This window comes from Falco naumanni, chromosome 4 (genome assembly GCF_017639655.2).
Source record: "Falco naumanni isolate bFalNau1 chromosome 4, bFalNau1.pat, whole genome shotgun sequence".
NCBI classification, from domain to species: Eukaryota; Metazoa; Chordata; class Aves; order Falconiformes; family Falconidae; genus Falco; species Falco naumanni.
This window is the reverse complement of record NC_054057.1, coordinates 86,832,605-86,858,803: the sequence shown is the minus strand read 5'-3', so window position 1 is coordinate 86,858,803 and position 26,199 is coordinate 86,832,605. Positions and strand designations below refer to the sequence as shown.

General features: G+C 54.2%; 1 protein-coding gene across 1 annotated transcript; it reads right to left on the bottom strand.

Annotated features, from left to right (window-relative positions):
- Positions 1-2,734: 2,734 nt before the first annotated feature.
- SYNGR3 (synaptogyrin 3) lies at positions 2,735-25,896 on the bottom strand. The gene is made up of 4 exons (XM_040589532.1): positions 25,606-25,896; positions 13,577-13,817; positions 7,256-7,398; positions 2,735-5,492 (listed from the first exon to the last, which is right to left on the bottom strand). Exons 1-4 carry the CDS (start codon positions 25,702-25,704, stop codon positions 5,283-5,285), a joined length of 693 nt encoding a protein of 230 aa, XP_040445466.1. The 5' UTR covers positions 25,705-25,896; the 3' UTR covers positions 2,735-5,282.
- Positions 25,897-26,199: the final 303 nt, after the last annotated feature.

The window sequence follows — 26,199 nt, the reverse complement described above, 5'->3', positions numbered from 1 at the left end:
ACTCTGCGCTGGCAGCTCTCCCCATCTCTGCCCTTGGTTTGTAAAGTTCAGGGGAACTGAAGCGCGGTGTCTGCAGGAGTATCTTCATGTCTTCCCTTGACTTTCAGTTAATTTCTTCAGGTAGTTCCCGACGGATGGATGCTGCTGCAAGTGTTCTCGAGGCGATCGATCTCTTTGGCCTGATGATGCATTTTCCTTGTTCCTTGTGCTCACCTGATTAAATAAAGTATTACCAAATTTTTTTTTAGGCCGCTTCTAGTCATTTTTAACTCTTTATTGAAAATAAGTTGCAGTTGGTACACGGACACTGAAAATACATTGTCACAGACTGTTCTCTCAAAAGATATTTTTATATATATAATATATACAAAAGTTGTAAACATTTTTAACTTGTTTCCATACACAGTCTACTTTATACTACAATGCACATAAGGTTAGAGACAACTGCAACTCTTTGAAGCGGTCTGCTTATACAGAGGTATCTGAAAAAAAACCCCAAACCAACAAACCCTTAAATTTTGCAAACCACACTTGGTATCAGTTTGATATTAAAACACTTCAGGAATGTGAGGTTTAAACGCGTATTGCAACAAAATACAGGCAGCTGAACTTGGGTTTCAAGTTGACAGAGCGAAGGCTGTGTCTGAGCCTTGCTGGTGGTGGGAGAGGGTCTTCTGCCACGCACGACTTCAACATGCCACTGAAGAAAGTACTGGGAATAAACAAGGGTGGAACCAGACCCATCCGCTCTCCCCATCAAGCTTCAGGGAAAACAAAGGCTGAAAGGAAGTCTGTGAGCACATGCAGTAGTGTTTATGGAGAGGAATGAAAAGGGACGGTGTGATTTACGCATGAGTGGACAGTGACCACAGGCAGCTTGGTTTGGTTTAGGTGACCTCACCGCTCGCTGCAGCAGGCAGAGCTAAGAGTGAGACAGCTACGCCGTTCTGTGGAGAGAGGAGGGGGTGAGTTACCCTGTGCGGAACTGCTGCCCGACGGAAGCAGAAGAGCAAAGCCATAGCTGCTGCTGCTGGAGCATAAACTGGGGGGAACTCGTCCTACAAAGCGCCCAGGCAAAACAGCTGGTGAAACCCCAACTGCTTGTAGATGTGGCTTAACAGGCTTTAACTGCTCAAACCCCCGAGAAACAGAAGTGTGTAAGGGGGGAGATGGCTTCCCTAAGTATCAGTTAAGCAAAACCCACCTCGCTAGGAACAGCTTCAAATGGGGGAAAAAATCCTAATTCTTTCAAATCTTTTAATATGCTTAAAATTAAAACATGCAAATCCCATGGTGTGGTTAACTTCTGAGAACTATGCCTGGTGTTGCCACAGAACAACATGGAACAAGGATTTGGCAGAACACACCTCCGGCACAGGCGGGGGTGGTTTGGGTTCTCTTTACACCCAAATCCAGTGCTAATGCCAGCCCGGGAGCAGCAACTCCTGCCCTCCGCAAGCTCGAGTCAGCTGCTGACTGCCGAGATGGCTGGGAGAAGAGCTGGAAGCTTGGCAGGGAGCACGGGGCAGCAGCTGGCACGGCAGCCCCCGCGCACGCCGGGCACGCTTCTGGGACGTGGGCCGGGTTCGAAGGGAGCCAGCGCGCCCGTATCCCGGCCAACATGCGGGGAGAAAAAAGCGGGAGAAAGACGTCCGAGGACTGATGTTCCAAATACCTGAACCCCAAATAATGCACTACAGTTATTACACCGATGGATCTAGTTCTCTAACCATAAGCCCATGAGGTTCTATTAGCTACAGCCCGTGCCTGCCCACACTGGCTTGCCTGGCGAGTCCCGGACATGCCGATGTGCTCCAGCAGCCGCTGCACGGCACTGCCGGCACCGCGGGGCTCGTGGGGACCCTGCGGGGGCTCACGGGGGGGAGCATGGAAAGAGGATTTCATGCAAGGGGGAGGACGCTGCATCGCAGGGCTGGTGTCACCCTGCTGCTGGGCACGTTGTAACTCGGCAGGGCGACGGCCGCCAGACAGCGGCTTTGGTTCGAGGTGGGCAGCTGCTCGTCCCAGCGTGTGTGTCTCGGGTGATGCACGGTAATTACGGCTCATCCCGTCCTGCCCGGCTGACACAGTCTAGGTGGGGCAACAACATCCATAAACCCAGCACTACTGCCCTGAAAACATCCACCCGCTGCGGGCTGCCTGCCTGCCTGCCTGCGCATGCTGCCTGCCCCTGCCTGCAGAGCAGCCCAGCACTGCGAGCCGACCCTTCCCAGTGCCACCCCGGTGGGGACGTCCTCCCCTCCACCGACCGGGACAGGCATTTGCGGTGGTAAAGGGAGCAGGGTTAAGCTTCCTTGAGGTGCCCGTTGATGTGGCTGGACACGTTATTCCCGGTTTAATTAAGGAGCAATCTGTCCTGCCTTCCCGCTGCCAGGAAGCCTCTCGGCCACCCGAGTCCCTTCCTCCTCCTCCTCCTCCTCTCCTGCCCAGCACGACGCAGCCGGGTCCCTGCACGCTGACCGTGCGACTGCAAGTTGACGGTAACACTGACTTCGGGGGAGCTGGAAAAAGCCGCTGACCTCGAGAAGAACAACGGGGTCTCGGCCGGGGGCTGGAGTCAGGCTGAAAGTCGTCCCCGTTGCACCGTTGCTGCTCTTAAGGTCAGTCGTGGCACGAGAGCGTGCGTGGGGGGTGCGTGTGCGTCCCTTCTGCGTCCCACCGCTGGCGGGTGGGAGTGTGGGGAGGAAAGAAAGGCAATGCAGGCCTCGGTGCGTACATTCAGATGTTGTAATATTCAGCATGGTTACACCAGGGGTCAGGACACGTCCCGCAGTCAGACAGAGCTTTAGTTCTTTACGGTTACAAGGAAACTCTGGAACAGTTATATAGTTAGAAAAAATACAATGTACTGAACAAACATTATCTCACATACAATCAATTTAAACATTTAAATTGATTATAATTTTGCTAAAATATTAACACAAGTACTGTTTGTGCTGCTAAGATTTCAGTGTTCCCTCTAAGGAAAATATTGCTACAGTTCTACCGTACCCTGTATTAAAATCCTTTGCCTTTTTTTTTCTTTTTTGACTCTAGAAAAATCACAAGGGTCCCGTCACTAATTTAGGCTTAGACCGTACTGGGGTTTGGGTATCCCTGGTCTGCTTAATGTGAAGCTGTCTCGCTGCTCACCAAGCCCTGCCGGCACGGGCCACCAGCAGATGCCCCTGGGTCACCTCCTTGCTCCTTGCATTAGCCGAGCAGGGGACACTCCAGTAAAGCAGTGCAGCATCCCCCTGCTCGCCCCTGCCTCTGCCGCAGGCACAGGGCCAGGCAGCGGGGCCGAGCTACGTACCCCGACGGCGTTTGGACCTCCAAGTGGGTGCAAAGGTGTCCAGAGGGAGAGACATCTCTGCTGTCACCATGGGGAAAGCCCATGGTGGGGACTGCGGGGGGACGCCAGGTCTTGGTGCCACCGCGTGCGGCTGCGCTGAGCAGGGATGCTACAGTGGCACGGGAGAAGTGTCCGAGCTGGGAAATGCTGCCCAAACAATCCCAGCACAGCTCCAGTGGCTCCGGTGGCTCCGGTGCCATCAGGCGAGCAGGAGGAGCGCAGCGCCAGCAAAGCCAGCCCTCGCTGCAAACGCACCTTTATCCTGGCCTCAACAGGAGGGGAGTCAAGTAACGCACTTTGTCACGGAGAGTGACTGCTTGTGATGAGATTCGCTGCTTATTAATTAATGCATTTATTTGCAATTTAGCAGCAGAAATGAGCTGTGTTAATGATGACAAAATAACTGCTGGATGCTTTTGCTACAAGGAGAGCTGGGGCAGTCGGGTCACTATTGCTTGTCACAAGGTCAGAAGGCAGCACGCAACTTTTGCCGGCGTAAAGTGGCAAGGCGAAACCCCAGCTCGCCGGGAGCCAGGAGGACCGGGGGCCTCTAAGGATGGAGCTGTCAGGAATTCAAGTTTCAGCTCCTCTGCTTAGTCTTTAGTGACAAACAGCTCGGATCACAGCCACCGCGCAGGCAGGCAGGCAGGGCAAGCAGGCAGGTTGCTGAAAGGAGCTACTGGATTTTACACATTTAGCTGTTTTTGACAAGACAGGAATTTTGCAGCTGAAAACCAGACCTGAGCCTCTTTTTCCTGAGTCCTTTTCATTCACCCTCTTCTCCCACTATTTGCAAACATGGGGCCGTGAGCCCCCACACGATGGACTTCAATGGCCTGTAAAGTCTTTCCAATTCTCCGCCTGAATTTCTCCTTTCTAGGGACGGCGGGGTAAAATGTACGTTCACACCTGAGGCTCTGCGGCAGCTGATGACAGATGGTGGCTGCTCCCAGTATAAAAATACAAGTTCAATACCGCTCCTAATTGACTTGGACTTTAAGTCACTTAGACACCCACCCCTTTCGTGTTGGCAGCTCTGGGTTTGAGCGTGAGTAAGTGTTCAGCGTTGCCAACCAGAAACTATTTGTAAATTTGCAAACTTTCCTAATCCCTCAGTGAAGAAGTGGAACCGCAACACGCCGTATTTTCCACTGATAAAAGGCTATTCATAATTAGCAGCCAACTATTGCTGAACTGGTTTCCAGTATCAAACAGTAACTTTTTACACCCTCAACCAGAACCCTGCTGAAGCGTAGAAGCAATTTGGATATTCAACATCACCCCAACCCACTGTGCCCCCCGCCATGCCGCTTGCATCCTAAGCTAAGTTTGAAACACCTTTTTGGATTTTGTTTTGTACAGTAAATATATACAAATAAAAGTAACACAGATGCCACTTATTTCTTTGTGAATCTGGCACTTTCCATGGAACGCGTACAGGAAAGCTGTGCAGCGGGAGCGGCGTGGGGCCAACCTCCCCAGCGCCGCCCACCCACCCACCCTTGCCACCATGAGAACGATTCTGTGTTAGCTCTGGAAGAACGAGATAAATAGCAACTCCTCAGCTACTGTGACTACTAACAGGAAAAGTTACTCTGGGCTTTCCCGGGCGCTCAGCAGAACCCAACGCCGACCACCCAGTGTCAAGCCTCAGAGAGGGCATTTATTCGCCTTTCGCCACGTGTAGGTGATGTGGTAGCAACCTTCCTTCCTTCGGACTTAGAGGGAACACTGCTTTTATAAAACCCTTGGACAGGTAAGACAAGAACCAATACCACTGTACAGAATTCACTGCACAACTAGCTAATAGTAAGGAACCCAGCACTGACTTGCCACATTAAGGAAATGGGACTGAATACATTTGCAATCAACCAGTTAAGAGTACTGCACCGTAGGACTCGGTCTCTTGGTACGCGGCCCTCGCCCCTCAGTACGCTGGCACTTGGTAACCTTTCGGGTTGGTGTCTAAGGTCTCGGTGAAGGGGGGGCTCTGGTAGGTCTCTGTGCTCTCGATGCCGCTGCCGGTGGGGTAGCCGGGGTACGCCGCGTTGGGGTCAGCAGCGAACTGATCGGTGGCAAAGAGTGACATGTCCGTCCCCAGGCGGTACCTCTGCAGCGCCTTCACTGCCAGCGCGACCTGCCACGGGATGGGGGAAGGTTAGGGGGAGATGGCAACTCCGTGGCCAGGACCCCCCATCCCCCAGGACCCCGCATCCCCCAGGACCCCATGTCCCCCCAGGATCCTGCTCCCCCCAAGACCCTGCATTCCCCCCAGCTTGCTGCAAAGCGCTGAGCTCATCCCAGGCAGCTGCTGGCCCTGCTCCATTATAGCCCAGAGCCAAACCAACCCCAAAGCACAGCCCCTAATGCCAAAGAAGTCATTTCTGCATGCCACGTTGACCCCCAAAGCTCTGTCTGGGGTGGGGGTCCCAGTCTGTGTTCGGGTCCCCAGCCGTGCAGATCTGACACTGCTGGCACCAATAAACCCATCTGCTGTGGGGTGGGAAAGCTGCCGAGTGCTGGGCCAGCAAAATAGGTCAGTTCTGCCGAGACTCCTTCACCCTCTTCCAGGTTGCCGGTATTCAGGTCGCAAACCGTGGGAAATGCGGGCGGCAGCGCTGCGAGCGCACCACGCTTGCTCTTATTTCAGGAGGTTTCATTAACAATTCAATTAGTTTATAAATGACAGGCTCGGAGCGGGGGGGGGGGAGAAAAAACCACCCGCAGACACCAAGAATGGCTTCCCAGCCACCGTCCCGCGCCCACTCCCTGACCAGTGCCGGCGGGGCTGCGGCAGCAGGGCGGGCGCTGGCTGTGCGGCACCTATCGACCCCACGGAGCATCCGGGTTGATTAATGGTACCAGTGGAGGGGCAGCTGGTGTGTCCACACACCCTGGTCATCCTCCATGCTGGTAGCAGGGGACCGGTGTCCCCAGTGCCCTTCCGGGATGGGAGCGGACGTTGGTGGGATGGGGGAGAGCATCCCACCTGATGCCCTTCCCTGGCAGCTGTGTGAAACAGGCAGTCTGGCAATACAGCAACAGAGAAAAGCTGCGGGGGAGCTGGGATTAAAAGAGATTTATTTGGATAATAATAGAGGGGGGAGCAGTTAAACTGGTGAGTAACTGGAGCCAGGCCTGCTGTCGGAAAGCCTCAGACTGGCTTTTGCCCCAATTCTTTTAAGGCAATATGGCACGAGTGCACATCTCCAGCGCTCTCTGCCCACGAAAAGCCAGAGGAGGGGTGGATGTGACGCAGGGGCCATCCCTGCTTCTCCATGCACAGTCTCTGGAGCAGGACCCCCTGGGTGGCGCAGGCACCCCCAGGTATGGGTGAGGTCCAGTGATGTCCCTCTGCCACTGTGCGGCTCTGGGGACACACAGAGCCTAAAAATGGGAGCAAAAGGGGGTTTATGGAAGCCCCTGCCTCTGGGTGGGCAGCAGGGAAGCCAGTTTGGCTTCTCCGAGGGTGAGCTGGTGAGCCTGAGAGCTCCCCAGATCACCCTGCCACCCCGTGAGAGCAGCTCATCGCAGTGATCCGCTCCTGGGGACTTGCTCGCTTCCAACCAAGCTGCTCCCGGGGGTCTAATGAGGCCCTGAAATGAGGGCGGCTCATGGCTGGCGACACGTTTTCGATGGGAATGCAACTTTCCAGCCGCAGGAGAAAGGGAAGTCTGGTATTCCCCAGCGAGAGGGGGCTGAGCTGATGCTTCCCGGGTAAGAAGCCACTAGTTTCACCTCTATTTGCAGGGACCGCAGGTTTCCTCCGTACAGCCCCTGGCTGAGCACCAGGATTCACTTCTCCAAACTGTGCCCCAGATTCTTCCTCCCAGCTCAGTGCTGAGCCCAGAGCAGGTTTCGTTTCTCCTCTCCCCACCTTAGCTGTGAAGCTGAACTCACCCAGGCGATGATGGAGAAGAAAGAGAAGGTGATGGCAGCCCGGGCGGCATCTGCTCCTTGTGAAACCCCTCTGCTCATTGTTGTCCGTTGCCACTGGTTTGCTAGGAAGCAGAAGGCTACAAACCACAGGAAGGACAAGAAACCTGAAAGAGAACAGGGCTGGTCAGTGCTGCCCCTGCCCACCGCCTCCACTGCTGCAAGGACCCCCGTCTGCTGACAGACAAACACACTGCCATCAAGATTTTCAAATAGCGACAGTGATCTTGGGTGCCTTGGCCTGCGGCATGGCCCCAAAGGAGCTATTTTAAAAGAGGCTGATTCGCGGTCGCTGGAAAATCAGGGATGGAAGGAACCTTGTAGGGTCATCCAATGTGTTGCCAGCCTGAAGTTCAGCGCACCTACATCTCAATCTCATCTCAAAGACCTACAGGGACAGCACACCCTCTCTGGACACGTGGTCCTCACCGCCTGTGGGGTTTCAGCCTGCTCACAGGCGTCAAGGTGCTATCAGCTCAATTCCAGCACCCCATCCCCTCAGTTCTCTGGACACCAGCAGCTCTTAGAGACTTTGGACTGGATACTGCAATCCTCACCCAGCAAGAAGCCAGCACTCCCGGGAGCAGCACCAGTTGCTGCAGGAGGCGGCTGTACAGCTGTCCTGCGATGGGCTATGCCTTGGTCCAGGATACAGCCGGAGAGCTTAAAAAAAGGCAAGTAACAGTCACCCAGGAACACAGACAGGCTGCGATGAAGCCTTGCTCTGAACACAGGGATCAGGAGTGACCCTGGGATGTCAGTGCACCCCACGAGTGCAGCAAATGAGCAAAGGGCAGGGACACGGCAGGGCTGCCCATGGAGCCGAGGGGCACACGGGCTTCATGTGAGAGAGCTCTGCTCACCCCTGCAACCCTCCGCTGACGGCACTCCTGTTCTCAGCCTCTCTGGGCTCTGCGGGATTGAGGAAAAACGCTCTGGTGATTATTCCTTACTGGAAGCACAGCTGGCTGAGCAAGATAGGGCTGCAGCTCCCCTAATTCAATCACCAGCCAACAGCACTGCCTGATGCCAAGGAGCTCAGCAAATAGTCAAGAAGCAAGCCATGAGCACACAGTGTAAGGAGCAGTGATGCTTTCCAGTGCTGGGAAGAGAAGTCACACAACCTGGAGCCTTCCATGATGCTGTTTTAAGGGTCTCCAGCCTTCCTGAGCACCCCCAGCACAAAGGTCCCTCACCCACCAATTCTGGGTGTCAGTGCACATGCTGGGCACTGGCAGGCGGGATGCTGAGTTGCCCAGCACCTTCCCAAGGATCATTAGCACATCAGTATGAGCAGCCACAATGCCAGTCCCATGGGGCAGCCAGCTGCAAAGCACAGTCTGACGGCAGGGAGAGGAAAGAAGCTTCCTTTATTCCCCTTTATTTTGCCGGTTGTTCGTAAGCACGACACAAAATGCACGCGTGCATCCACACCCAGTGTGAGTGACAGGGCTCATCGCACACCTCACCTTTAATTCAGAATTTGCTCCTACCTGCAGTTTAAACAGACACACTCCTTATCTCCTTCTCTGGCATGACTGGGCCTGGGGCTTCCTGACCGGTGATGCTTTTATCAGCCCGGTCATATCTGAGCCCTTGAACTGCCCTCACAGCAACACAACCTCCAGCGAGGATCATGCAGGCTTTCCTTTTCCAAATCACAGACTAATACAACAGCTTCATTTTGCCAAATACAGCTAATGCCTGCAACCAAACCTGCCCCAAATCTCTGCACAGACATTTTCACTTCCCCTTGGGATGACCACTGTCAATGTGAAAAGGGACCTCTGGGGTTACTCCTTAAAGGTCATCCTCAGGGCTAGAGGTGCCTTCTAGTCCCCTTCTGTTATAATGGGGCTTTATCAGCAGCTGGCCCCTGTTAGAGGAAGCAGATCCAACCCCTAAATGCGGACACAAGGAGATGCATGCCCTAGATACAGCACTGGCTGCAGCTCAGATGAGCAGTATGTGGTGAGCATGGTGGGTAGCAGTCCTTGGGTCTCGGTGCAGGAGATGCTGCACCGCATCTCCAGATACTTGGGGAGCAAATGCCAAGGTAGTGGGGAGCACTGCCCTCCCGGGCTTGAGCAGCAAGCCTCAGTCAGGACTTTCTTGTTCAAGAACGCACTTTGCTGGAGACAGTGGTGTTTGCAAGTCAAAAGACCAGAAATGAAACATAAGAGCAGTTCCCAAGAGATTAATTCTGAGCTGCACTGTGGGGAGCGCAGGGATGCTCAGGGACAAGCTCTGGAGCTGTGCAGTGCTGGCACCAAGGGACACGGGGGTCTCCATCAGGACTAGGCTCTGTCACTGGTCTGTAGAGGGTGAGCTTGTTTGGGGGGACTGTTTCTTTGTCTAGCACAGTTCGTCCTTCCTCATACCGCTCCTGGGCAAGGACACAGAGCAGGAGTCACAGCTGCGACGCGGGGTTGTCCACTGACGGGTGCCATAAAGCTCCATCTATCACTGCTGTCTTCTAAGGGTTTTCAAGAGTTAAAATGACATCATACACATCCCCGAATGTGCACCGGCTGCGCTGGGTATTGCAGCTACCGGCTTCCTCTGCAACACTGAGGTATGCGAGATGCTGACCTTCCCCGTGCTAAAACCATCAGCTTCTTCAGCCAGAAATGTCTAGCTACGGCCGCTTCTGCTGCCACCCATGTGGACTCCCCGGAGGTTTTACAATGCATAGACAAGCCATTCCCTCCACACCCAGCTCTGCCTGGATCCTTGAGGAGGAGGAGGAGGATTCCCTAGAGTGCCCTGGGGAAGGGAGAAGGCAGGTATTGCTGCCAACAGAGAAGACAGGGTCAGGCATGGAGGGTACCTCCAGAAACACAAGCCACGTGTTGTTCAAAGTTTGCAGGACTGACACACGCCCGCCTATGAGATTGGACCTCCCAGGCAGCTCTATGGGAACTGTATGGAAACTCTGCTTCTGTACCAGCACTTACTTTCATTTGTGATCACGTTCAGCTTCTGCTGGCGTTCCTTTGAGATGAAGCTTTGCAGCCAGTCATGAGAATCAGACTCGCAGGCTTGCACTGACTGCCCTCGCACCGGTGCCTCACGGGGAACGTGGCTGTGCCCTCATCCGGCACCCGCACGGTCCCGGTCCTGCGGAGGGGCTGGCAGTGCCTGCTCCCAGCCCCTGCTGTACTCACAGCATCAGGTGTAAGCGGCTGTTTTGGAGGCGGCTGTTGTTACCCACGACTTTTAAAACCTCGCAAAGAGGGCTGAGCTGCCAGTGGCGTGGTGAGGCTACGTGTGCCGGCCCCAGCTCCAGCCAGGGGCACGGTAGCAGCTCTGCACCCTCCGACACCCTGGGGAAAAGGAGAATGCCAGGAAGCACAGCAAGAGCCGGTAGATAATTATCATTTTAGGATCTGCAAGACGACAGAGTGCAAACACCAGGAAAGATGTGTTACAGCCATAATTACAGCCTGGTCCCAAGCAAGCGCACGTCTACAGGAGCAGCTGTAAGAGCAGATGGAAGAGAAAGTTGCAAATGCCGTTTGCACAGCACGGCACCCCTGCCTGCACCCCTGCCTGCACCCCTGCCTGCACCCCAGCGTCACCTCCCAGCCAGCCTGGTGGCTCTGATCTGCCCCTGATCTGACGCACAAGCCCTCTTTCCTTCAAGCGAAAGAAAGCCTTAAGTTAACGCTTTCATTAACTCCCCCCCCCAACCTCCACACAGCAACCGCCAGTTGACATCTGCTTCGCTGGCAGCTGGCATCAGGCTCCTGGGTGACACAGGCAAAGGGCCAGAAGTGACCTGCTTTTCTCACCCCCCATCACCGCCCAGCCTGCAATACTCCCTTGTACCCCAGCATGTTCCTCACCCGGTTATCTCCCAGATGCATGTTCAGCTTTTATATCAAGCAATAATGCAGAGATCACATATGGAGAGAAAGGATGAAACAGCTGTAAGAAGCAAGAGGAAACTAAGAATCCCATCCTTGGTGGGGAGGAAAGAAGGGGACAGCACAGGAAGATCCCACAGGGGAAGTCTCCAGGGGTTATTAACATGGAGGTAGTTAACAAGGCGAATTACACAGGTTAGCTCTGCCTCCTGGCAGGTTTGGTGCCCAAGGGTGCCAGGAGCAGAGCAGGGGGTACATCGGGCTGCCATCTCTGCCGCTGGGGAGGCTTCATGTGCCAGTGAAACCCTGCACTTCATCTCTGCTGTCGGATCTGCTTGTATCGACACTTATTCTGTGAGCAACCAACTGCCTGGCATTTCTGTGTGAGTGGGTGTACAGGCTACGGCAGTAGGGCTGTAGGAAAGGTATGGGGCAGCCATAATTTTAGAAACATAAAGGCACAGCTACAGGAATTGGAGGAAATACGCTGGGCAGGGACCCGCCCTGATGTCTCTCAGCAAAATGAACCCACTGCTTGTCTGCACAGCAGAAGGTTGCCTTGCACACCGAGGATCCATGCAGCTAACAGCTCGTGCCACTGCTCGATTTGGGTGGGAAGGGACCTCTGGATGCCCCATGTTCAACCCACGGCTCCAAGCAGGGTCACAAGTGCTGCAGTGAATTTGGGCTTAGGAGATGTAAAAATTGGAACTAGGGGTAGATGCGTTCACCTGTAACAATGGACTTTGTTACAAAAGCCCCAGACCATGCTCCTCTTTATCAGAGCACCAAGCCGGATTTCAGCGCAGCGTTCGCTAGGGCGCCCTGTGGGAAATGGTTCATTAAGTGGGGAAAGTGGAGACTGCATAAGAGCAGCGAGGAAAGTAATGAGCTGCTGGCAGGGAGATGTACCAGGCAGCAGTAACAGAGACAATGCCAGGCTGGAAGGGAGCTGTGGAAGACCACTCTCTGCAGACCCCAACAGGTGACTGTCAGTCACAGGCGTGCATCCACACCACCCACACATAAGTGCTTTATTTGTTTTCCCAGCAAGGAAGCGGCTTGCCTGTTTTCTATCAAGAAGCCCACAGAGGGGATGGCCTGAGGGAGCAGGACGTCTCTGCCCAGACACAGGCTGCGGACACGCTGTACCTGGAGCACACACAACGATGCTGGGGTAATAAATGTCACCGCTGGCAGCACAGCTGCATTGGGTGGATTTACCAGCACAGACCTCTGGTGCAATACTGCGGCCTGGCCCCGGGGCAGCGCAGCACAGCAGAGGCTTTGCACGGCAGAACCTGTCTTCTCCGGCTCGCTGCTGAAGCCCATGAATGCACGCACAATGCATGACAAGTACAAAAGAGAAATGAGGCAGAGATTGAGAGCGGTACCTTTTCACACATGCCTGGCAGGGGAGAGAACGGCTGTTAGGAGGTGGAAGGCATGGAGGATCACAGCCTCGCACCACGACATGCAGCTTTAGCCAGAAGATGGATGTGATGTTCCCCTTCTGTTTGATTCGAAGGGTTGGAGGCAGTAAGCACCACGGAAGGGACTGTAAATATCATCTAACAAGGTCTGGATGCCGTTGCTCTAGCACCATGGAAATAAGCTTTCCAGCAAGGAGAGAACATCCCTAACAACAGGCAAGCGCAGGGAGGCGATGATGGATGTTTTCATTTGGGACCAGAGAGCCATCAGCAATGCTTGTGCTGGATAAATCACCTTCAGACTTTGCTAACACAAGAGCCTGGAAATGGAGAACATCAGCTGAAAACTCAGCCAGGCAACTCCCACAGCAGCCGAGCAAAGGATGGCCTCTCCCGGCTCAAGCATCCCACCTGCTCGTGTTGGCATAAATGAGCACCAGGTCAAGGGGTTCAAGGTGGTGCAGAGGAGCCGTGTCAGCCCTCGGGAGCCCCAGACCTACCTGCACATCGCTGTGTAGAAGCACGTATCTGCTTTGTTCCAAAACACACATATACAAAGTGAAAACAGACCCAGATGTAACTGATAAAACGACATTTGCTTGAGCCAGAAACAGGAGATGTGGGAGGCTAAACCACCCCACCTAGTCTCTGAGATGCAACCACCAAGCCTCACTTCTCTGGGTGCCCTCACAGAACCGAGCTCAGCAAATGTCTACAGTTGCAGAAGTGACACAGACGAGAAGGACACCCTGTTCCCAAGCCACCACACCCCGGCTTCCTCGCTGCTGCCATTTTCCCACCATGGCTGGGTGGGAAAATCCATCCACCACCCTTGTGCTCCCTGACTGAGGCACACCAGTCGTGCCACACCATGGAAGGAGAAGGAAGGGCTCAAACACAGAGCTGCAGGGCACAGCAATGGCGTTGCGCTGCCCACAGAACCAGCATCATCCTTTGCAAGCACAGCAAAGCCAGAGACATACCTGAAAAGCCAAGGTCCAGCAGGACGGCCCGTTTGCGATCCTTAACGCTGCTGATCTGCTGGAAGTAGAGGTCCACGACAAAGAAGAAGATACAGCCAAAGAAGGCAATGACGCCAACAGCGATGCCGTAGCTGCAGGCACTCTCATTCTCGTTGAAGATGCAGAGCAGCTCAGGGTGCTGGCTGTCCTTGTTCACGTAGCACTCGTTCACGATGGAGCCAAACACCACGATGGAGAAGATCTACAGAAGGAAGGAGAAAACACGACTTGCTGCTGTTTACATTTAACTCTGTTTTCCAACAGCAACATAATTGGATTCAATCCTGTCTTTGACTCCATGGCAACATGGCATTTGTTAGACAGATCCCAACTCTCGTCTGGTTCGTGGCCCTAAGCAACGGGCTGGTGGATGGTACCTATGTCTTCCTTCTCTGTGAGCCTGTCTGCCTCTCAGTGGCTTGGTGTGCAGGGTATTTTAAGAGATGTTGTTCTCCAGATAGGCTGGGGAGGGAAAAAATAAATAGATGGGTCAGGTTTCTGCACAGTCTTTCTGCTTGCGCTGCTCTTCACTGCCAGGCTGCGCTTGATAAACCCCCTTGTGTCCCTGCGGAGCGCAGAGAAACGAAGTTACAGAGGATAATTGAGCTGGTGAGCGGGCTGACCCGGGGAGGGACTGGATGCCCAGTGGAGGGGGACAGGACATGGCAGCAGAGGGAGGTGGGGAGCAGCTCACCTGGGCACAGCGAGGCAGGGGGACAGGCTGCTCTGTGAATGACAGGGCAATTTTTCGCCTGGCTTAGCAGGGGTTGAAGGATGCAGCGCCTGCATCCATTATCAAGTGACCTGGTTTCAGCCCTGAGAGGGACAACAAAAGGGTGGGGGGTTGCTGGTGGCTGCCCAGGTCCCACCGCTGGGACCCGAGGGGGTTTCACAGCCCTGCAGGCAGGGAAGGAGCCGGATGGCAGCGCACAGCCGGCTGCCTAAATTAATACCATTCACGATGCTGCATGCTAAAGTAATTCCCTTATCTCTCCAACACCAAAGGCAGCAAGCGGAAGCCACGGGACCAGCTGCATTACAATTTGCTCTGGAGCCTGCTCCGTTAGAGCCTAGAAAGCGCTGCACTGCTGTTTGGATTTCAAGGCTGCGATCAAGGAGGGAAGCAAAGCGTGCAGATGCCCCTCCATCAAGCTGTGAACCTCTGATCTCCTCCCTTGCTGCCAGCACCGGCTCCCTGCATGCCTGCCCCGCTGCCTTGCAGGACACAGCTGGAGGCCACTATCCAGAGGAGAGATAAGAGGTTCCTCCAGCACGCCCCGGCGTGGTGGCTGCCTGGGAGCAGCTGGGGTCTCGGGGTACATCGCAGCTCCCACCCCCGACACCCCGCTACATCTTCTCTGTGACATGAAGTGCACAAGACCGAGACAGGCGGCAGACAGAGGCAGCAGCTGAAGAGCCACACGATAAACCGCAGCCAGTGGCCTTTGCAAAGTCACCTGCATCTCGATGGCTGATGCCGGGCTGTGGGCCACCTCCTACAGCCCCGTGCTCCCTGAAGCGCCGCGTTAGCAGAGCTGGGTGAAATGGAGCAGAAGGCACTAAGAGCAAAGCATTCAGACAGCTCTAAGCACTCTTTAACATAACTTTGTGATAGAGGTTTTCTCCCAAGCACTGGCCAAATGTCTCACTCCTGCTTGCCCTGAAGGATTTCATTCTCCAAATGGCTCTCCAAACTCTTTCCAGTGTCGGCGTGAAGCTGGGCCAGAGCTGCTTCTGTCTGAAGTTACTTAGAAACACAAGTGTCCCATTAGCAAACCTGTCTCAGAGTGTACCCACCAAGCCTCCTCCAAACTGGAGACCAAAGAAATGCATCTGCAAGGGACTGAACTACCAAATGTGAAGGGATTGGTGAGGGCGTAGGGTTTTTTTCTTTTTCTCTGTACGGTGTCATCTGAAATAAATTATGAGCAGAAGCAGCAAAGTCTCTGGAGCACATCCTACCTCAGGCATGTAGGAGCTCCTGCAAGCAGCTACCCCAGCACCCCAAGCCCAGGAATCTGCCACCAACTTCTCATGCTGTTATCTGCAAGCACGTGATGGATGAGCAGGTTGCACCATTCTCACACCCGCCTCCAGAAACCTGCCAGCAGGACAGCCACGGGCAGGGCTCATCATTAAACCTTTTTAGCCAGGAGCTCTGTTAGTGACAGCAGATTCCTATTACTTCCAGCACTTAAAATTCAGGCCAGCAGTAAGCTGGCCTGCATCGAGCGGCAGAGATGCTCCGAAACCTGCTTGCTAATTTAGCTGGCATCCCTGAGGTACCCGGCGTGCTGGAGGTCCTGCTGTGGGATGAGGAGAGAAGAGCACGCCCAAGCACCCGCCGCTGCTGCTGGGGTGGCTGGAGGGAGCAGCCTTCCTGCCCTGCTCAGTCGGGAGTGGGTGAGGTCCTGCAAAATTCCCCCCAGGATTCACCCGCAGGTCCCAGCAGCAGCTCTTTGGGACTCTGTCCATCAAAATACCTCATGTACCTGCCATGCTGCCCTAGACCCCCACCAGCTCTGCGCTGGCCCCTTCTCTCCATGGCCTGCTTGGACGAGGGGATCAGCATCTCCACCCCGGCGGAGGCAAGCATGCATCCCTGTCTACACGACAGGCAGCAGGAGTGGGTTTCAGCCCTGGAAACGCTCCTCAGCCCCAGGAATTAGCCCATTCTTGAATAACACCCTCCTAGAAATGTGGGTTTCCAAACGCTCATCTGCAAAATTCAGACGCAACCTCTGACTGCCCCTGGAGCGCGAACAGGGCGCAGAAAGTACCTGTCTCCCACAGACCACTCCATGGCTGGCACAGGGAGACAATCAGGCCTTCCTCCTCTTTTAATTTAACCACAACCCGGGGTTCTGTCCCCCGTCCATCCCTGGCTCATCTCAGCTCTGAGCACCAGCCATGAGCTCGATGGCCACCCAAGTCACCCAAGTGCGTCTGCACCCTCTTCCTCGCTGGCGCTGCACTTCGGGAGCACTCGGCTGTCACACCGCAATGGGCACATCATCACCATGCAAAGAACAAGAGGGTTGCATTGTAAGAAAGAAACAACAACAAACAGTAATAATAATTTTCCCAGTGCTTTGGCAGCAGCTGTAATATCAGCAGTTGTAGAAATCTGTTCATAAATAATGCAAAATTGTTATTTACCATCAGAAATAGCAGCAGCATTTATAAAACAGGCCCTGGAAGAAATAATGTGATTCTGGAAAACATGAATAATTGAGAACCTCTGATTCCACGGGATTATTTCCCTGGCAGGCCAGCGAACTTGTACTCAGCTTCTTCGATAAGTGTTTTGTTAGTCCTCCCAGGATTAACCACCTGGTCTACTTCCCTGTGCTTTCGGGTGCCGACCAGGAGCTCATTTTCAGGGGGTGAGAGAGGGCTCCCGTAAATACAACGAAGGACGTTACAGGGCAGGGTGTCTGGCTGCCCGCATGGGGGATGCTGATGGGATGGCTGCAAGCACACGTACTACCAGAGATGGAAGAAAAAAGATGTTTCACTGCTTAACTTCGAACTCCAGAGGGTTTTGCAAAGCAAAGCATCCTTCTTGCTGCAAGATGACCTGAGCAGCTCACCCCACGAGACCCCCTTGACGGGGCACTGCCCGCAGCGTTTCGGTGTGGGCAACACGGGACATTCCGCTTCTTCTCGGGAGGTCAAAACAGTAACGAATTGCAAGCGTACGTATTTGATAGATGTGCTCAAAACATCAGCACTGGCTGAAACACTCCTGTCAAAACATGCTTTTCAGTGAAAACAAGTCTTTCCATGGATTTTATCTTCCTCCCCCCATGACTGAAATTTTATAGTTTTTCTCAAAAAAACCCAACCTAGTGCTGGTAAAAGATTTGAATGAGAATAGATTTGGCATTGCCTTTCTAAGTATAAATGAGAAAAAAAATTTTTTTGAGAAAATGTGGGTAGATGGTGGAAAATAAAACCCATAGGATTTTTTTAAAGTCCATGCAAAACAAGTGGCATTTTCCAATCACCTCTACAAACTGCACTTGCTCAAACCCACAATCCCTTCATCAGAGACTTGAAAGCGAAAATACAAGGTCAGATTTTCCACTGCGAGTGAGATTTTACAGGTCTGAGCAAGGATGCAGAAATCCTGCTCTCCAGAGGCACTCCTCTGACTCCCACTGCCCGTCAGGTCAGTCCCCAGAACCTGTCCCCATGAGCAGGCTCGGCAGTGACAGCACTCAGGACCAAATGCCAAGGTCACTGGCACGCACAGCACCAGGGCATCTGCTGTGTGAGCCACTGCATCCCAAGCCTGGCCACCCTTCTAACAGGGCTCTTCCATATCTCACAGGCTTTGCAAAGGAGCCTGAGCATTCACAGCACACCCCATTTTCCATCTCAACAACCCAACACAACCAGCAACAAATTTTGCTCTTGCTGGGTGAACCAGTGCAAGGCACAATAAGCAAGCTGGATTACCACCACCCCAGGATGAAATTGCATCCCCCCTGCCAAAGCTTTCACATAAATCTGCTTGCAGCTCGGGGTCTCCTGGCCAGCAGCCTGGTGTGCGGGTTGCCCAGCCCTGCCTCTCCCCAGTGTCAGAGAACAACTGGGAGCCCCCAGCTCTGGCAGCTCCAGCAGCACAGACCATTAGTGCTCCTCTCTGCACTCAGCTGCAGGGAGGGATGTGAAGGAGGAAAGCTGTCTTCTCCCATCCTTTCCATTAAGGCTTGCACTTCAGCCACACAAAAGAGCTTCTGTGCCTTGGTCATGCCCTGGGAGGGAGAACAACACCGGTCAGGGAGATGCATGAAGTGCTTGGACCCAACGATGATGCAGATCAGCTGCTCGTGCAAGTGCAAAGTGAGCTCGTGTTACACCAAACCAGGGAGAAGCCAGAGACCTCACTTCTTAATGAAAGCCAGCTGCCCAGTTCCCCCAGTTCAAAGCTTGCTTCCAAGCAAGAGGGGACACCTCTCCAGGCCAGCAAGTATTTTGTAACGCAGGACAAAGGGACAGGTCCTGGCAGTGACCAGTGACAGGCTCGGGGTACGCCAGCCGTGATAGACTGGCAAATGGCTGGCGCAAAGCTGAAACCAGAGGGGTTTTGAGTATCACCCTAAAAACCTGGGAGAGCACCCCAGGGCCACCGCTCACCCGAGGCTGCAGGCTGCAGGCTGCGTCTGGGCAGGAGCCTGCAGCTCCAAGGCTGCCTTCAGTATCCAAAGTGTTGGACGCAGATGCACATTTTGCCCACTCCCCTTGCTTGCTGCCCACCTCCCATTTTCCCCACTCACCCTATCTGAGGCAAGACCTCTTGCCTCTTTTGTCCCCTCTGGTAAGTGCAGGGGACCGTGACCGAGTGCCCAGTGCCCTGTGCTGATGGCTGCCCCGGCAGAGGCTGTGCAGGTGGGGCACGGAGGTGAGGCGCATGGTGGGGAGGCTGCTGGCAGCGTGGACGTGCAGGCAGCCCTGCAGCAGAAGACGGAGTGAAATCTCATTCTTCCGCCAAAAAAAACAGGAAAAGGGGAGCCTGGGAGGTTCCTTGCTCAGCAGTGTCCAGGCACTCATGCCCAGGCTGCTGGACCTGCAGCCACTGTCAGACCCTCGCAGGAACCCAGGGCGCTGGGGACACCCGTGTGCCCCACGACAGAGACACCATTTTAGGTGTGCATAAAGCTGGGAGACCTGCGTCTGCCTTCTCTGCACCAGATTTCTACCATCTGGAAGAATGTGGCTGGCCAGGCTGCCTGGCGCAGTTCTGTAATTATATTTTGCAGATCCACGTTCCCTCCCAGGGCTTGAGCCGGCTGGACCCCAGGACACGCACATTTTTCATCCCCGTTGCTTTTAGCCTTCTGTAGCCCAGGCACCTAAAATTCCTTCAGGAGACCTCACAGTCTGAGCACAGCCATCGCAAGGAAAACAAAAAGCAAATAACGCAAGAGAGCACAAGCTGAAAGCTTCAGTGTGTGAACTGTCAGCCATTTTAAGGTGAGATGTTTCCACTGCTGATGCACTGTACTTTGATTTGGGACCTATAAAAAACATTACCAGAAGGTGTGGGGTTGTAGAAGACTGCAAAACCTTGCTTTGATTACACATGCAAGCAACCATTAATGTCGACATCAAGGAAATTTAATGCATGAAGAAAAATAATCTACCGCTAATTTCCTCTGCTGAAGCTCACTATCAATGGCGTTGGGCACAAACCGCACGTACAGACAGCCGGTACCAACATCCTTCACCACTCTAATGTGAGCATCAGTGAGACAGATGCCTCCCTGCCCAGCACCCTCCCCTCCGCGAGCCATCACCCAGCAAGCGAAGGATGGCCTACCAAATGGGAAGAGAGAAAATTAAGGTCAAATCAGCGCAGGCCCAATCCTGCCTAGCACTGAGCGCTTTCATAAACCCCAGTTAAACCCCTGTCTTGAGTCATGTCCGTACCTCGTGCAGACACTCCGCTCACGGATGAGTTAGACCCTTGGCAGAGGGCCAGCCTCCTTCAACACCCACCAAGCTCAGATTCTGGGGGAATCGGGTCCCAGGTCCCTCTCCAGTTTATCTTTACAGTTGTCAGTCACGGGGACATTTCCAGCACTGATCTGCATAATTTATTGGAGGGTGTGAAGACTGAAGAACTACTTTAAGCGCTGCCAGATTTCCCACAAGGACTGTGGATATGACCACAAAGGAAAGACCTGACGCAGTTTCTGGCACAGAAAGAGGCAGTATGATGCTGGCCGTAACAGGTTTATGGACACATCGACTGGGCTAGTCAGCTTGGGAAGGATGTGTATTGATGACCACATGACCAATTTTTACTGAATTACTTTTTCTAATGTGGCAGGAGATGCTAGCTGAGACACAGCGCCCATTCAAAGTTCCTAATCTAGTAATGCAATCTGAGCACATGGCGAGCCAGCAGTGTTTTGAACCAGTGATGACAGGAAAATGATAATTTAGCAGCATTTTAAACTCAGATGCAGTGAAAGTTCTGTATAATTCCATTACCAAAAATGTTAAATTTAAGTTCTGCCTTTAATCTACAGCCCACAGAAAAAGAGAATTAAGACGGAAATCTGGTGACCCTACTGAAAAGCAGCCAAGGCCAGACAAAGTCCAAAGCAGCTGAGATCACACTAATGATTCTTAGCATCACTGCAGGCTCCATAAGTGCCAGACCAGCCTTGCAGCTCTTCTCCAAGAGCCCCAAGTGCTCCAGGGTCAGTGAAACCCCTGAAGGCCATGGGAGCTGTTTGGATCTTGCAGCACCACAGCTCCTACCTTGTATTTCTCGGTGATGTCCCCTGGGGAGTTCTCAGCCCAGTGCTGGGTACATCAAGCAGCCAAGTCCACCTGTATGTGCAGGACGCCTGGAGCAGGCAAGGTCTGCTCCAGTGAGGGAGCTTTCCAGGCTCCAGCTCTAGCCTTTACAAGAACTGTGTGCTGTAGCCCTGCAAACCCAATCGTACACACTCCACAGCACCTCAAACCAGCCTCACCCCAGGTGTGAAGCTCCTCAGAAGTGTTCTGTCCTGAGGGTGCAAGGTAGCACCAGTCCTGAAGCCATATACTTCTTTGCTGCCTGGCTCTTCTGTTCCTGAGCTTGTTTTTCCAAATAAAAGCAAACACACCTTTTACCATGAACACAAACACCGCCTTTTCCATCCCTCGTTGAAACAAAACAAACCCAGACCAGGACGGAAAGGGCACGCTCCCTCCCTTCAAGAACCACCAGCTATTCCTAATACATCAAACCACTGCCCGGCACATCCCTCACCAATGTCACAACTCAGCAAAGCACATTTGCCTTGCTGAAAGACAATGATCTGCTGCAGTGTGTACTGAGACCCAGATCAGTGCAGAGCCGAGCACATTAAGACTTTGCTGGATCTGAGCCGAAGTAACCTCTGGCCATCAAAGTTCCCTACCGCATATCAAAGGCTACAGGGACTGCCACTCCACTGCCATGCCTCTGCCAAGTGATCAGATTTGGCTGCCCTTGTCCAGTTCCCTAATAAAAGGTTTTGCTCTTAAAAGCATAAGACCGCTGCAAAGAAAACCCAGACAAAATACTGAGCCTAATGAGATAAAATACTGCGTAGGAAAAGCTCTCTCCATTGATCCAGGTGATGAACTACAAATTTACTCAACTTTAAGAAATAAGAGAAAAAGGCAGCAGAAAGGGTCAGGCAGCTGCTAATGTGCCGGTCGCAGGCAAGGTTGTCCCAGGTGCGTAGGTCATGCAGGTAGCAACAGAGGGGTCACTGGAGCAAGAAACAACCACATTAAAGAAAATACCTAAATGTTCCTCTAAGTCATAGCAAAATCAGGACCCGATCTCCTGCTGAGCTCCACGGAGGGAGAGGGAACGGCTGGGTGGTGGGAGGAGGCAGAGTGCCCCAGCCCTTCCGAGCTGGCTGTGCTGGTGGGACCAGGCACTGTACTTTTACCATTGCTCTTACTGAGATTCACAGGAATTACTGAAAACATTTACTTTACCAAAGTATTTTCCAGAACTGCTTTTTAAAAGTGAAACCTAAAGCTATGTTAAATGAACAATACCCCTGCAAAGCTGTGTGACCACTTGAAAGTCTAGCTGGTGCTGGCAGTCACAGAGAAAGGAACTCATGGTTCTGCAGGCATCCTTTGTGAATATCGAGTTTGTTTTGCTGTGCAAAAAATGTCTCAAAAGGAAACCACAAGAGTGATCACATCTTCATCTGACAAACTGCATCAGACGGAGGGGGAAGAGATGAATGAGGAACTGTTAAATGGTTCTTTCCAGCTTTTGATTTTACAGCTCAAGCCAGGACTGTGTTTTTCCCTTCAGATACTCAGAATTACTCTATCTGTCAGGGAGAGGTTGCTGTGTGAGGTACAATCAGGAATCTCCTTTTGTCATCACTTACATTTGGGGATTTCTGCATTGAAGTCACCGTTCACCCTCCAGTCCCTTAGATGTCTGCCAGCACAAGGGCTGAATCTGTGGCCCTGAAGCAGCTACCAGAGTCACGGAGCGGAGCTGGACCCTCCTCTGGTGGTAGCTCATCATGAAACCCCAGCAATGGTCATCACCCAGATCGGCACCATCGGCTCGCATCAGGTGCACGAGGCTGGCTCCAAAGCCTCATGGTGTTTCTCCATCACCTACATTCCCAGCCAAAGCCTCATGCTGCTCCTCCACCACCCGTGCTCCCGCTCAAAGCCTCATAGTGGTTCTCCATCACCCACATTCCCACCCAAAGCCTCACGGTGGTTCTCCCTCGCCCATACTCCCACCCAAACGAGCACATTTGAGGCAGCTCCTTCCTTTTCTTACCAAAGGAACATAATGTCATACACACAACAACAGTTACATCTCTAAGGGCTGATCCAACTGTACAGGTTAAATGCACTTTAAGAAAAGACACAACAACAAAGCACCAGAAGGAAAACCACATGAAGAAAACCCACTCCAACACCTAAACTCAGTCATCCTCAAAGCCTCAGTCAAGGGCTTTCTGAGTAACCATCCACGGCTGTTACGTGCAGGCACAGGCAGCTCACCTCCCCCGTGATGGCAGGCAGGAAAGCCGGGAAAGGTTTCTGTTTGCTTTGTGAATCAGGGAGCATCACGGTGGGGCACTGGCCCATGCTACCCACCCAGCTGCCAGCATGGTGTGATAAGGAGCAGTCACCACCACGTGCCACAGCAGTGCCACGCTCTCCCAGGACAGCAATTATGAGTGTCAGGGCAAAGCAGAAAGGCAGCAGAGACCTCACGGGCAAACCCTCCTGGCTGCTTCCTCCATCCAGGCTCTCCATCTTGACATGGGTCCCATCTGGCAAGAGCAGCAAAGCAACCGCTCAGAAGGAGCCTGGGCACATGTTACTTTACAAAACCTGCAAGAAATAGCAATGGCCATGCAGGCAGATGGGAAGGAAACCTCCACTCATACCTCTCACCCAGCTGTAGTCCCTGCTCACACTGGAAAGGAGCCATGAATACTGAACTGGCTTAAAACACAGGTAACCGGAGTGCAGCAGCCCAGCAAAGGCCAGTCGGGGCTCTGAACCCCCAAGCTGGAGCAGCAATGGAGAAGGGTCCCCGACAGATCTGCCAGCAAATGTGAGACCTGGGAAAAGTGGTCCAAAGGGCTTGTAACAGGACCTTCCACAGCCTGATCCCCAGCCCTCTGAAAACAGCAAAACCTCTCCCTTTAAGCTCAGTGGGGTTTGGAGTCGTCCCCAAATACCTCAAACATTTATGCTTGGGACAGCACAGTGCGCATCCCGCATTTGTCACATCAGTGGCCCCCTGCACTTGTTTAGAGTTAAGTTCATGCATTCATGTAATTGTAAGCACTCAGTCTTCACAGATCCCCTGTGAACGCAGAACCATGAAACGAGTGACTTCGCCACTGAATAAACCAGCCAGCGAATCAATGCATAAATATTTTCTAAGCTGCAGTTTTTATTGTATCTCTATATTCAGTATTCTGCTCGTGCTTCCCAGCAGCATCCTATCCTCTTCTGTATGACAAGGATGGTGAGCTCTTTACGAGGGACCTAACTCACCATCAATCTGTCAACAATTTGTCTAACTCTACCCAAACCCAACACTAATACCAACAGTTGGCCATTGCCACCTGAGGAGGATTAAGGAGGATCCAGGTGGATCCAGACCGAGTTTTCTGGGCTGAGGCAACACTTCTAGGAAACGACTGCTGCCAGGTACCCAAACCCTGCCCAAAACACCCCATCCACCCCAAGCTGGATGCTCCAGATCTGTACCTGGCCTCTGTCCTTCCCCAGTAATGGTGCTGGGGGCTTTCTCGAAGCCCTGGCAAGCACACTGGCTCCCATCCGGCAAAACACTTAAGCATGTGGTTTAACTTTGAGCGTGTGATCACAGCTGGAATTGCTCATGTGCTTAAAGATAAGCACATGCTCCCGCGCTGTGCTGTACGGGGGCTCAGCTGGGGCACCCCACCCCAGAGAGCCCCACAAACGCCCCTGCCACGCCAGCTGGAAGGAGGGCAGCCAAGGGTGCAGCACCTTCTCATCGCACTTTTCCTTCACTCACTGCCTGATTTGGCACTGCTGAAGGTGACACAGAGCCAGCACAGGTGGCCAAGGGCCTCCGTGCACAGCAGAGTGGTGACATGGGCAAGGATGAACCCCCCAGGGTTTGGCTCATCTGCAGCCTCCAGCCAAGCACCAGAGCCAGGAGCTGGTGCGGTGAGAGCCGGGCAGACCCTCCCCACCGGGGCCTCGTAGGAAGGGCCGGGCATTGCCGACCTCCCAGGGCCATGAACACTTGCAGATCTCAGCAGGTGAAAGCCAGGATGGGGGTGGCACAGCAGCGGCTGCCTCGACCCCTCGGGCAGCAGCTCCCCGTGCTGCTTATTCACGGACCACGGGCGAGCGAAGCCTTCCCCGAGCGGCTGCACAGCGCATCCCACCTCCTGCCCCCTGCTCCGCGGCAGGGACCCGTCGATGGGAAACGGCCAAACCCCATGCCATCCTTTCAGAAGACCATGGAGAGCTGGGCAGGGCGGGCTGTCAGGTTTCTTCTGTCACACGCACGGATGGATGGAAGGTGGAAGGAAGGAAAATGTCCTCTGCCTCCTGATTTACACCCCATCCCTTTGCCCTTTCCTCAAGCAAAGAGACAAAACTGCGAAGGTGCAGCCGCACATCCACCCACCGCACCTTGCCCCGTTCCCGAGAAAACTCCCTGCGAACACCCACGGGAGCCTGCAAGCCCTGCCGCCGCGGCCGGGACCCAGCCAGCCCACTCGCCACGGCGGGCCACCACCCGCCGCGGCTGCAGAAGCCCCGCACACTGCGCGAACGCTGCACGCCTGCTCGCCGCACACCGCACGGCACGCAGCACAATGTAACGGGCACGGCGCCTTCCCCGGGCACTGCCCACCGCACGGGCACTGCCCAGCGCCCGGCACCGAGCCCCGCGGCCCCGCGTCCCGGCCAGCACGGCCGTTCCGCCTTACCCAGGTCGTCACCCGGAGGATGGTCTGCGGCTGCTTCAGGAAATCCACGGGGTCGATGGCCCCCCCCGCCCGGCCCGCTCCGAAGGAGGCTCCTTCCATCTTCCCCCGCCGCCCGCTCCGCTCCGCGCCGCTCCGAGCCCAGCCGCGCGCGCCCCGCGCCGGCCGCGCGCCTGGCCGCCCCCCGCGCGCCTCCCGCGTGGGCTCGTCCGCAGCGCCGCGTGCGGGCAGCGGGAGGAACCACCCGCCAGGCCGGGGGGGGGGGGGGGGAACACCGGCAGGTGCACGCGCCCGGCGCGCCGCCCCCCAGCGAGTCCGCGCTGCGCCCCGGGGCACCGTGGTACAGGCGTGGGCACCCGGTGTCACCGTGCCGTGCCCGTGGGCACCATGTACAGCCACGGGCACCCGGTGTCACCGTGCCGTGCCCGTGGGCGCAGTGTACAGCCGAGGGCACCCGGTGTCACCGTGCCGTGCCCGTGGGCAGCCACTGTCACCATACTGTAGCCATTGGCACTGCGGTAGAGCCATGGGCAACCAGTGTCACCATGGTACAGCCACGGGCACCCACTGTCACTGTGCTGCAGCTAGAGACACCAT

Coding starts and splice junctions, on each gene's coding strand:
- SYNGR3 (XM_040589532.1), bottom strand. CDS start 25,704: ATGGAAGGAGCCTCCTTCGGAGCGGGCCGGGCGGGGGGGGCCATCGAC. Junction 13,818..25,605: donor TCCTCCGGGTGACGACCTGG/GTAAGGCGGAAC, acceptor TTCCTTCTGTAG/ATCTTCTCCATCGTGGTGTT. Junction 5,493..7,255: donor TCTTCTCCATCATCGCCTGG/GTGAGTTCAGCT, acceptor ATCCCGTGGCAG/GTCGCGCTGGCAGTGAAGGC.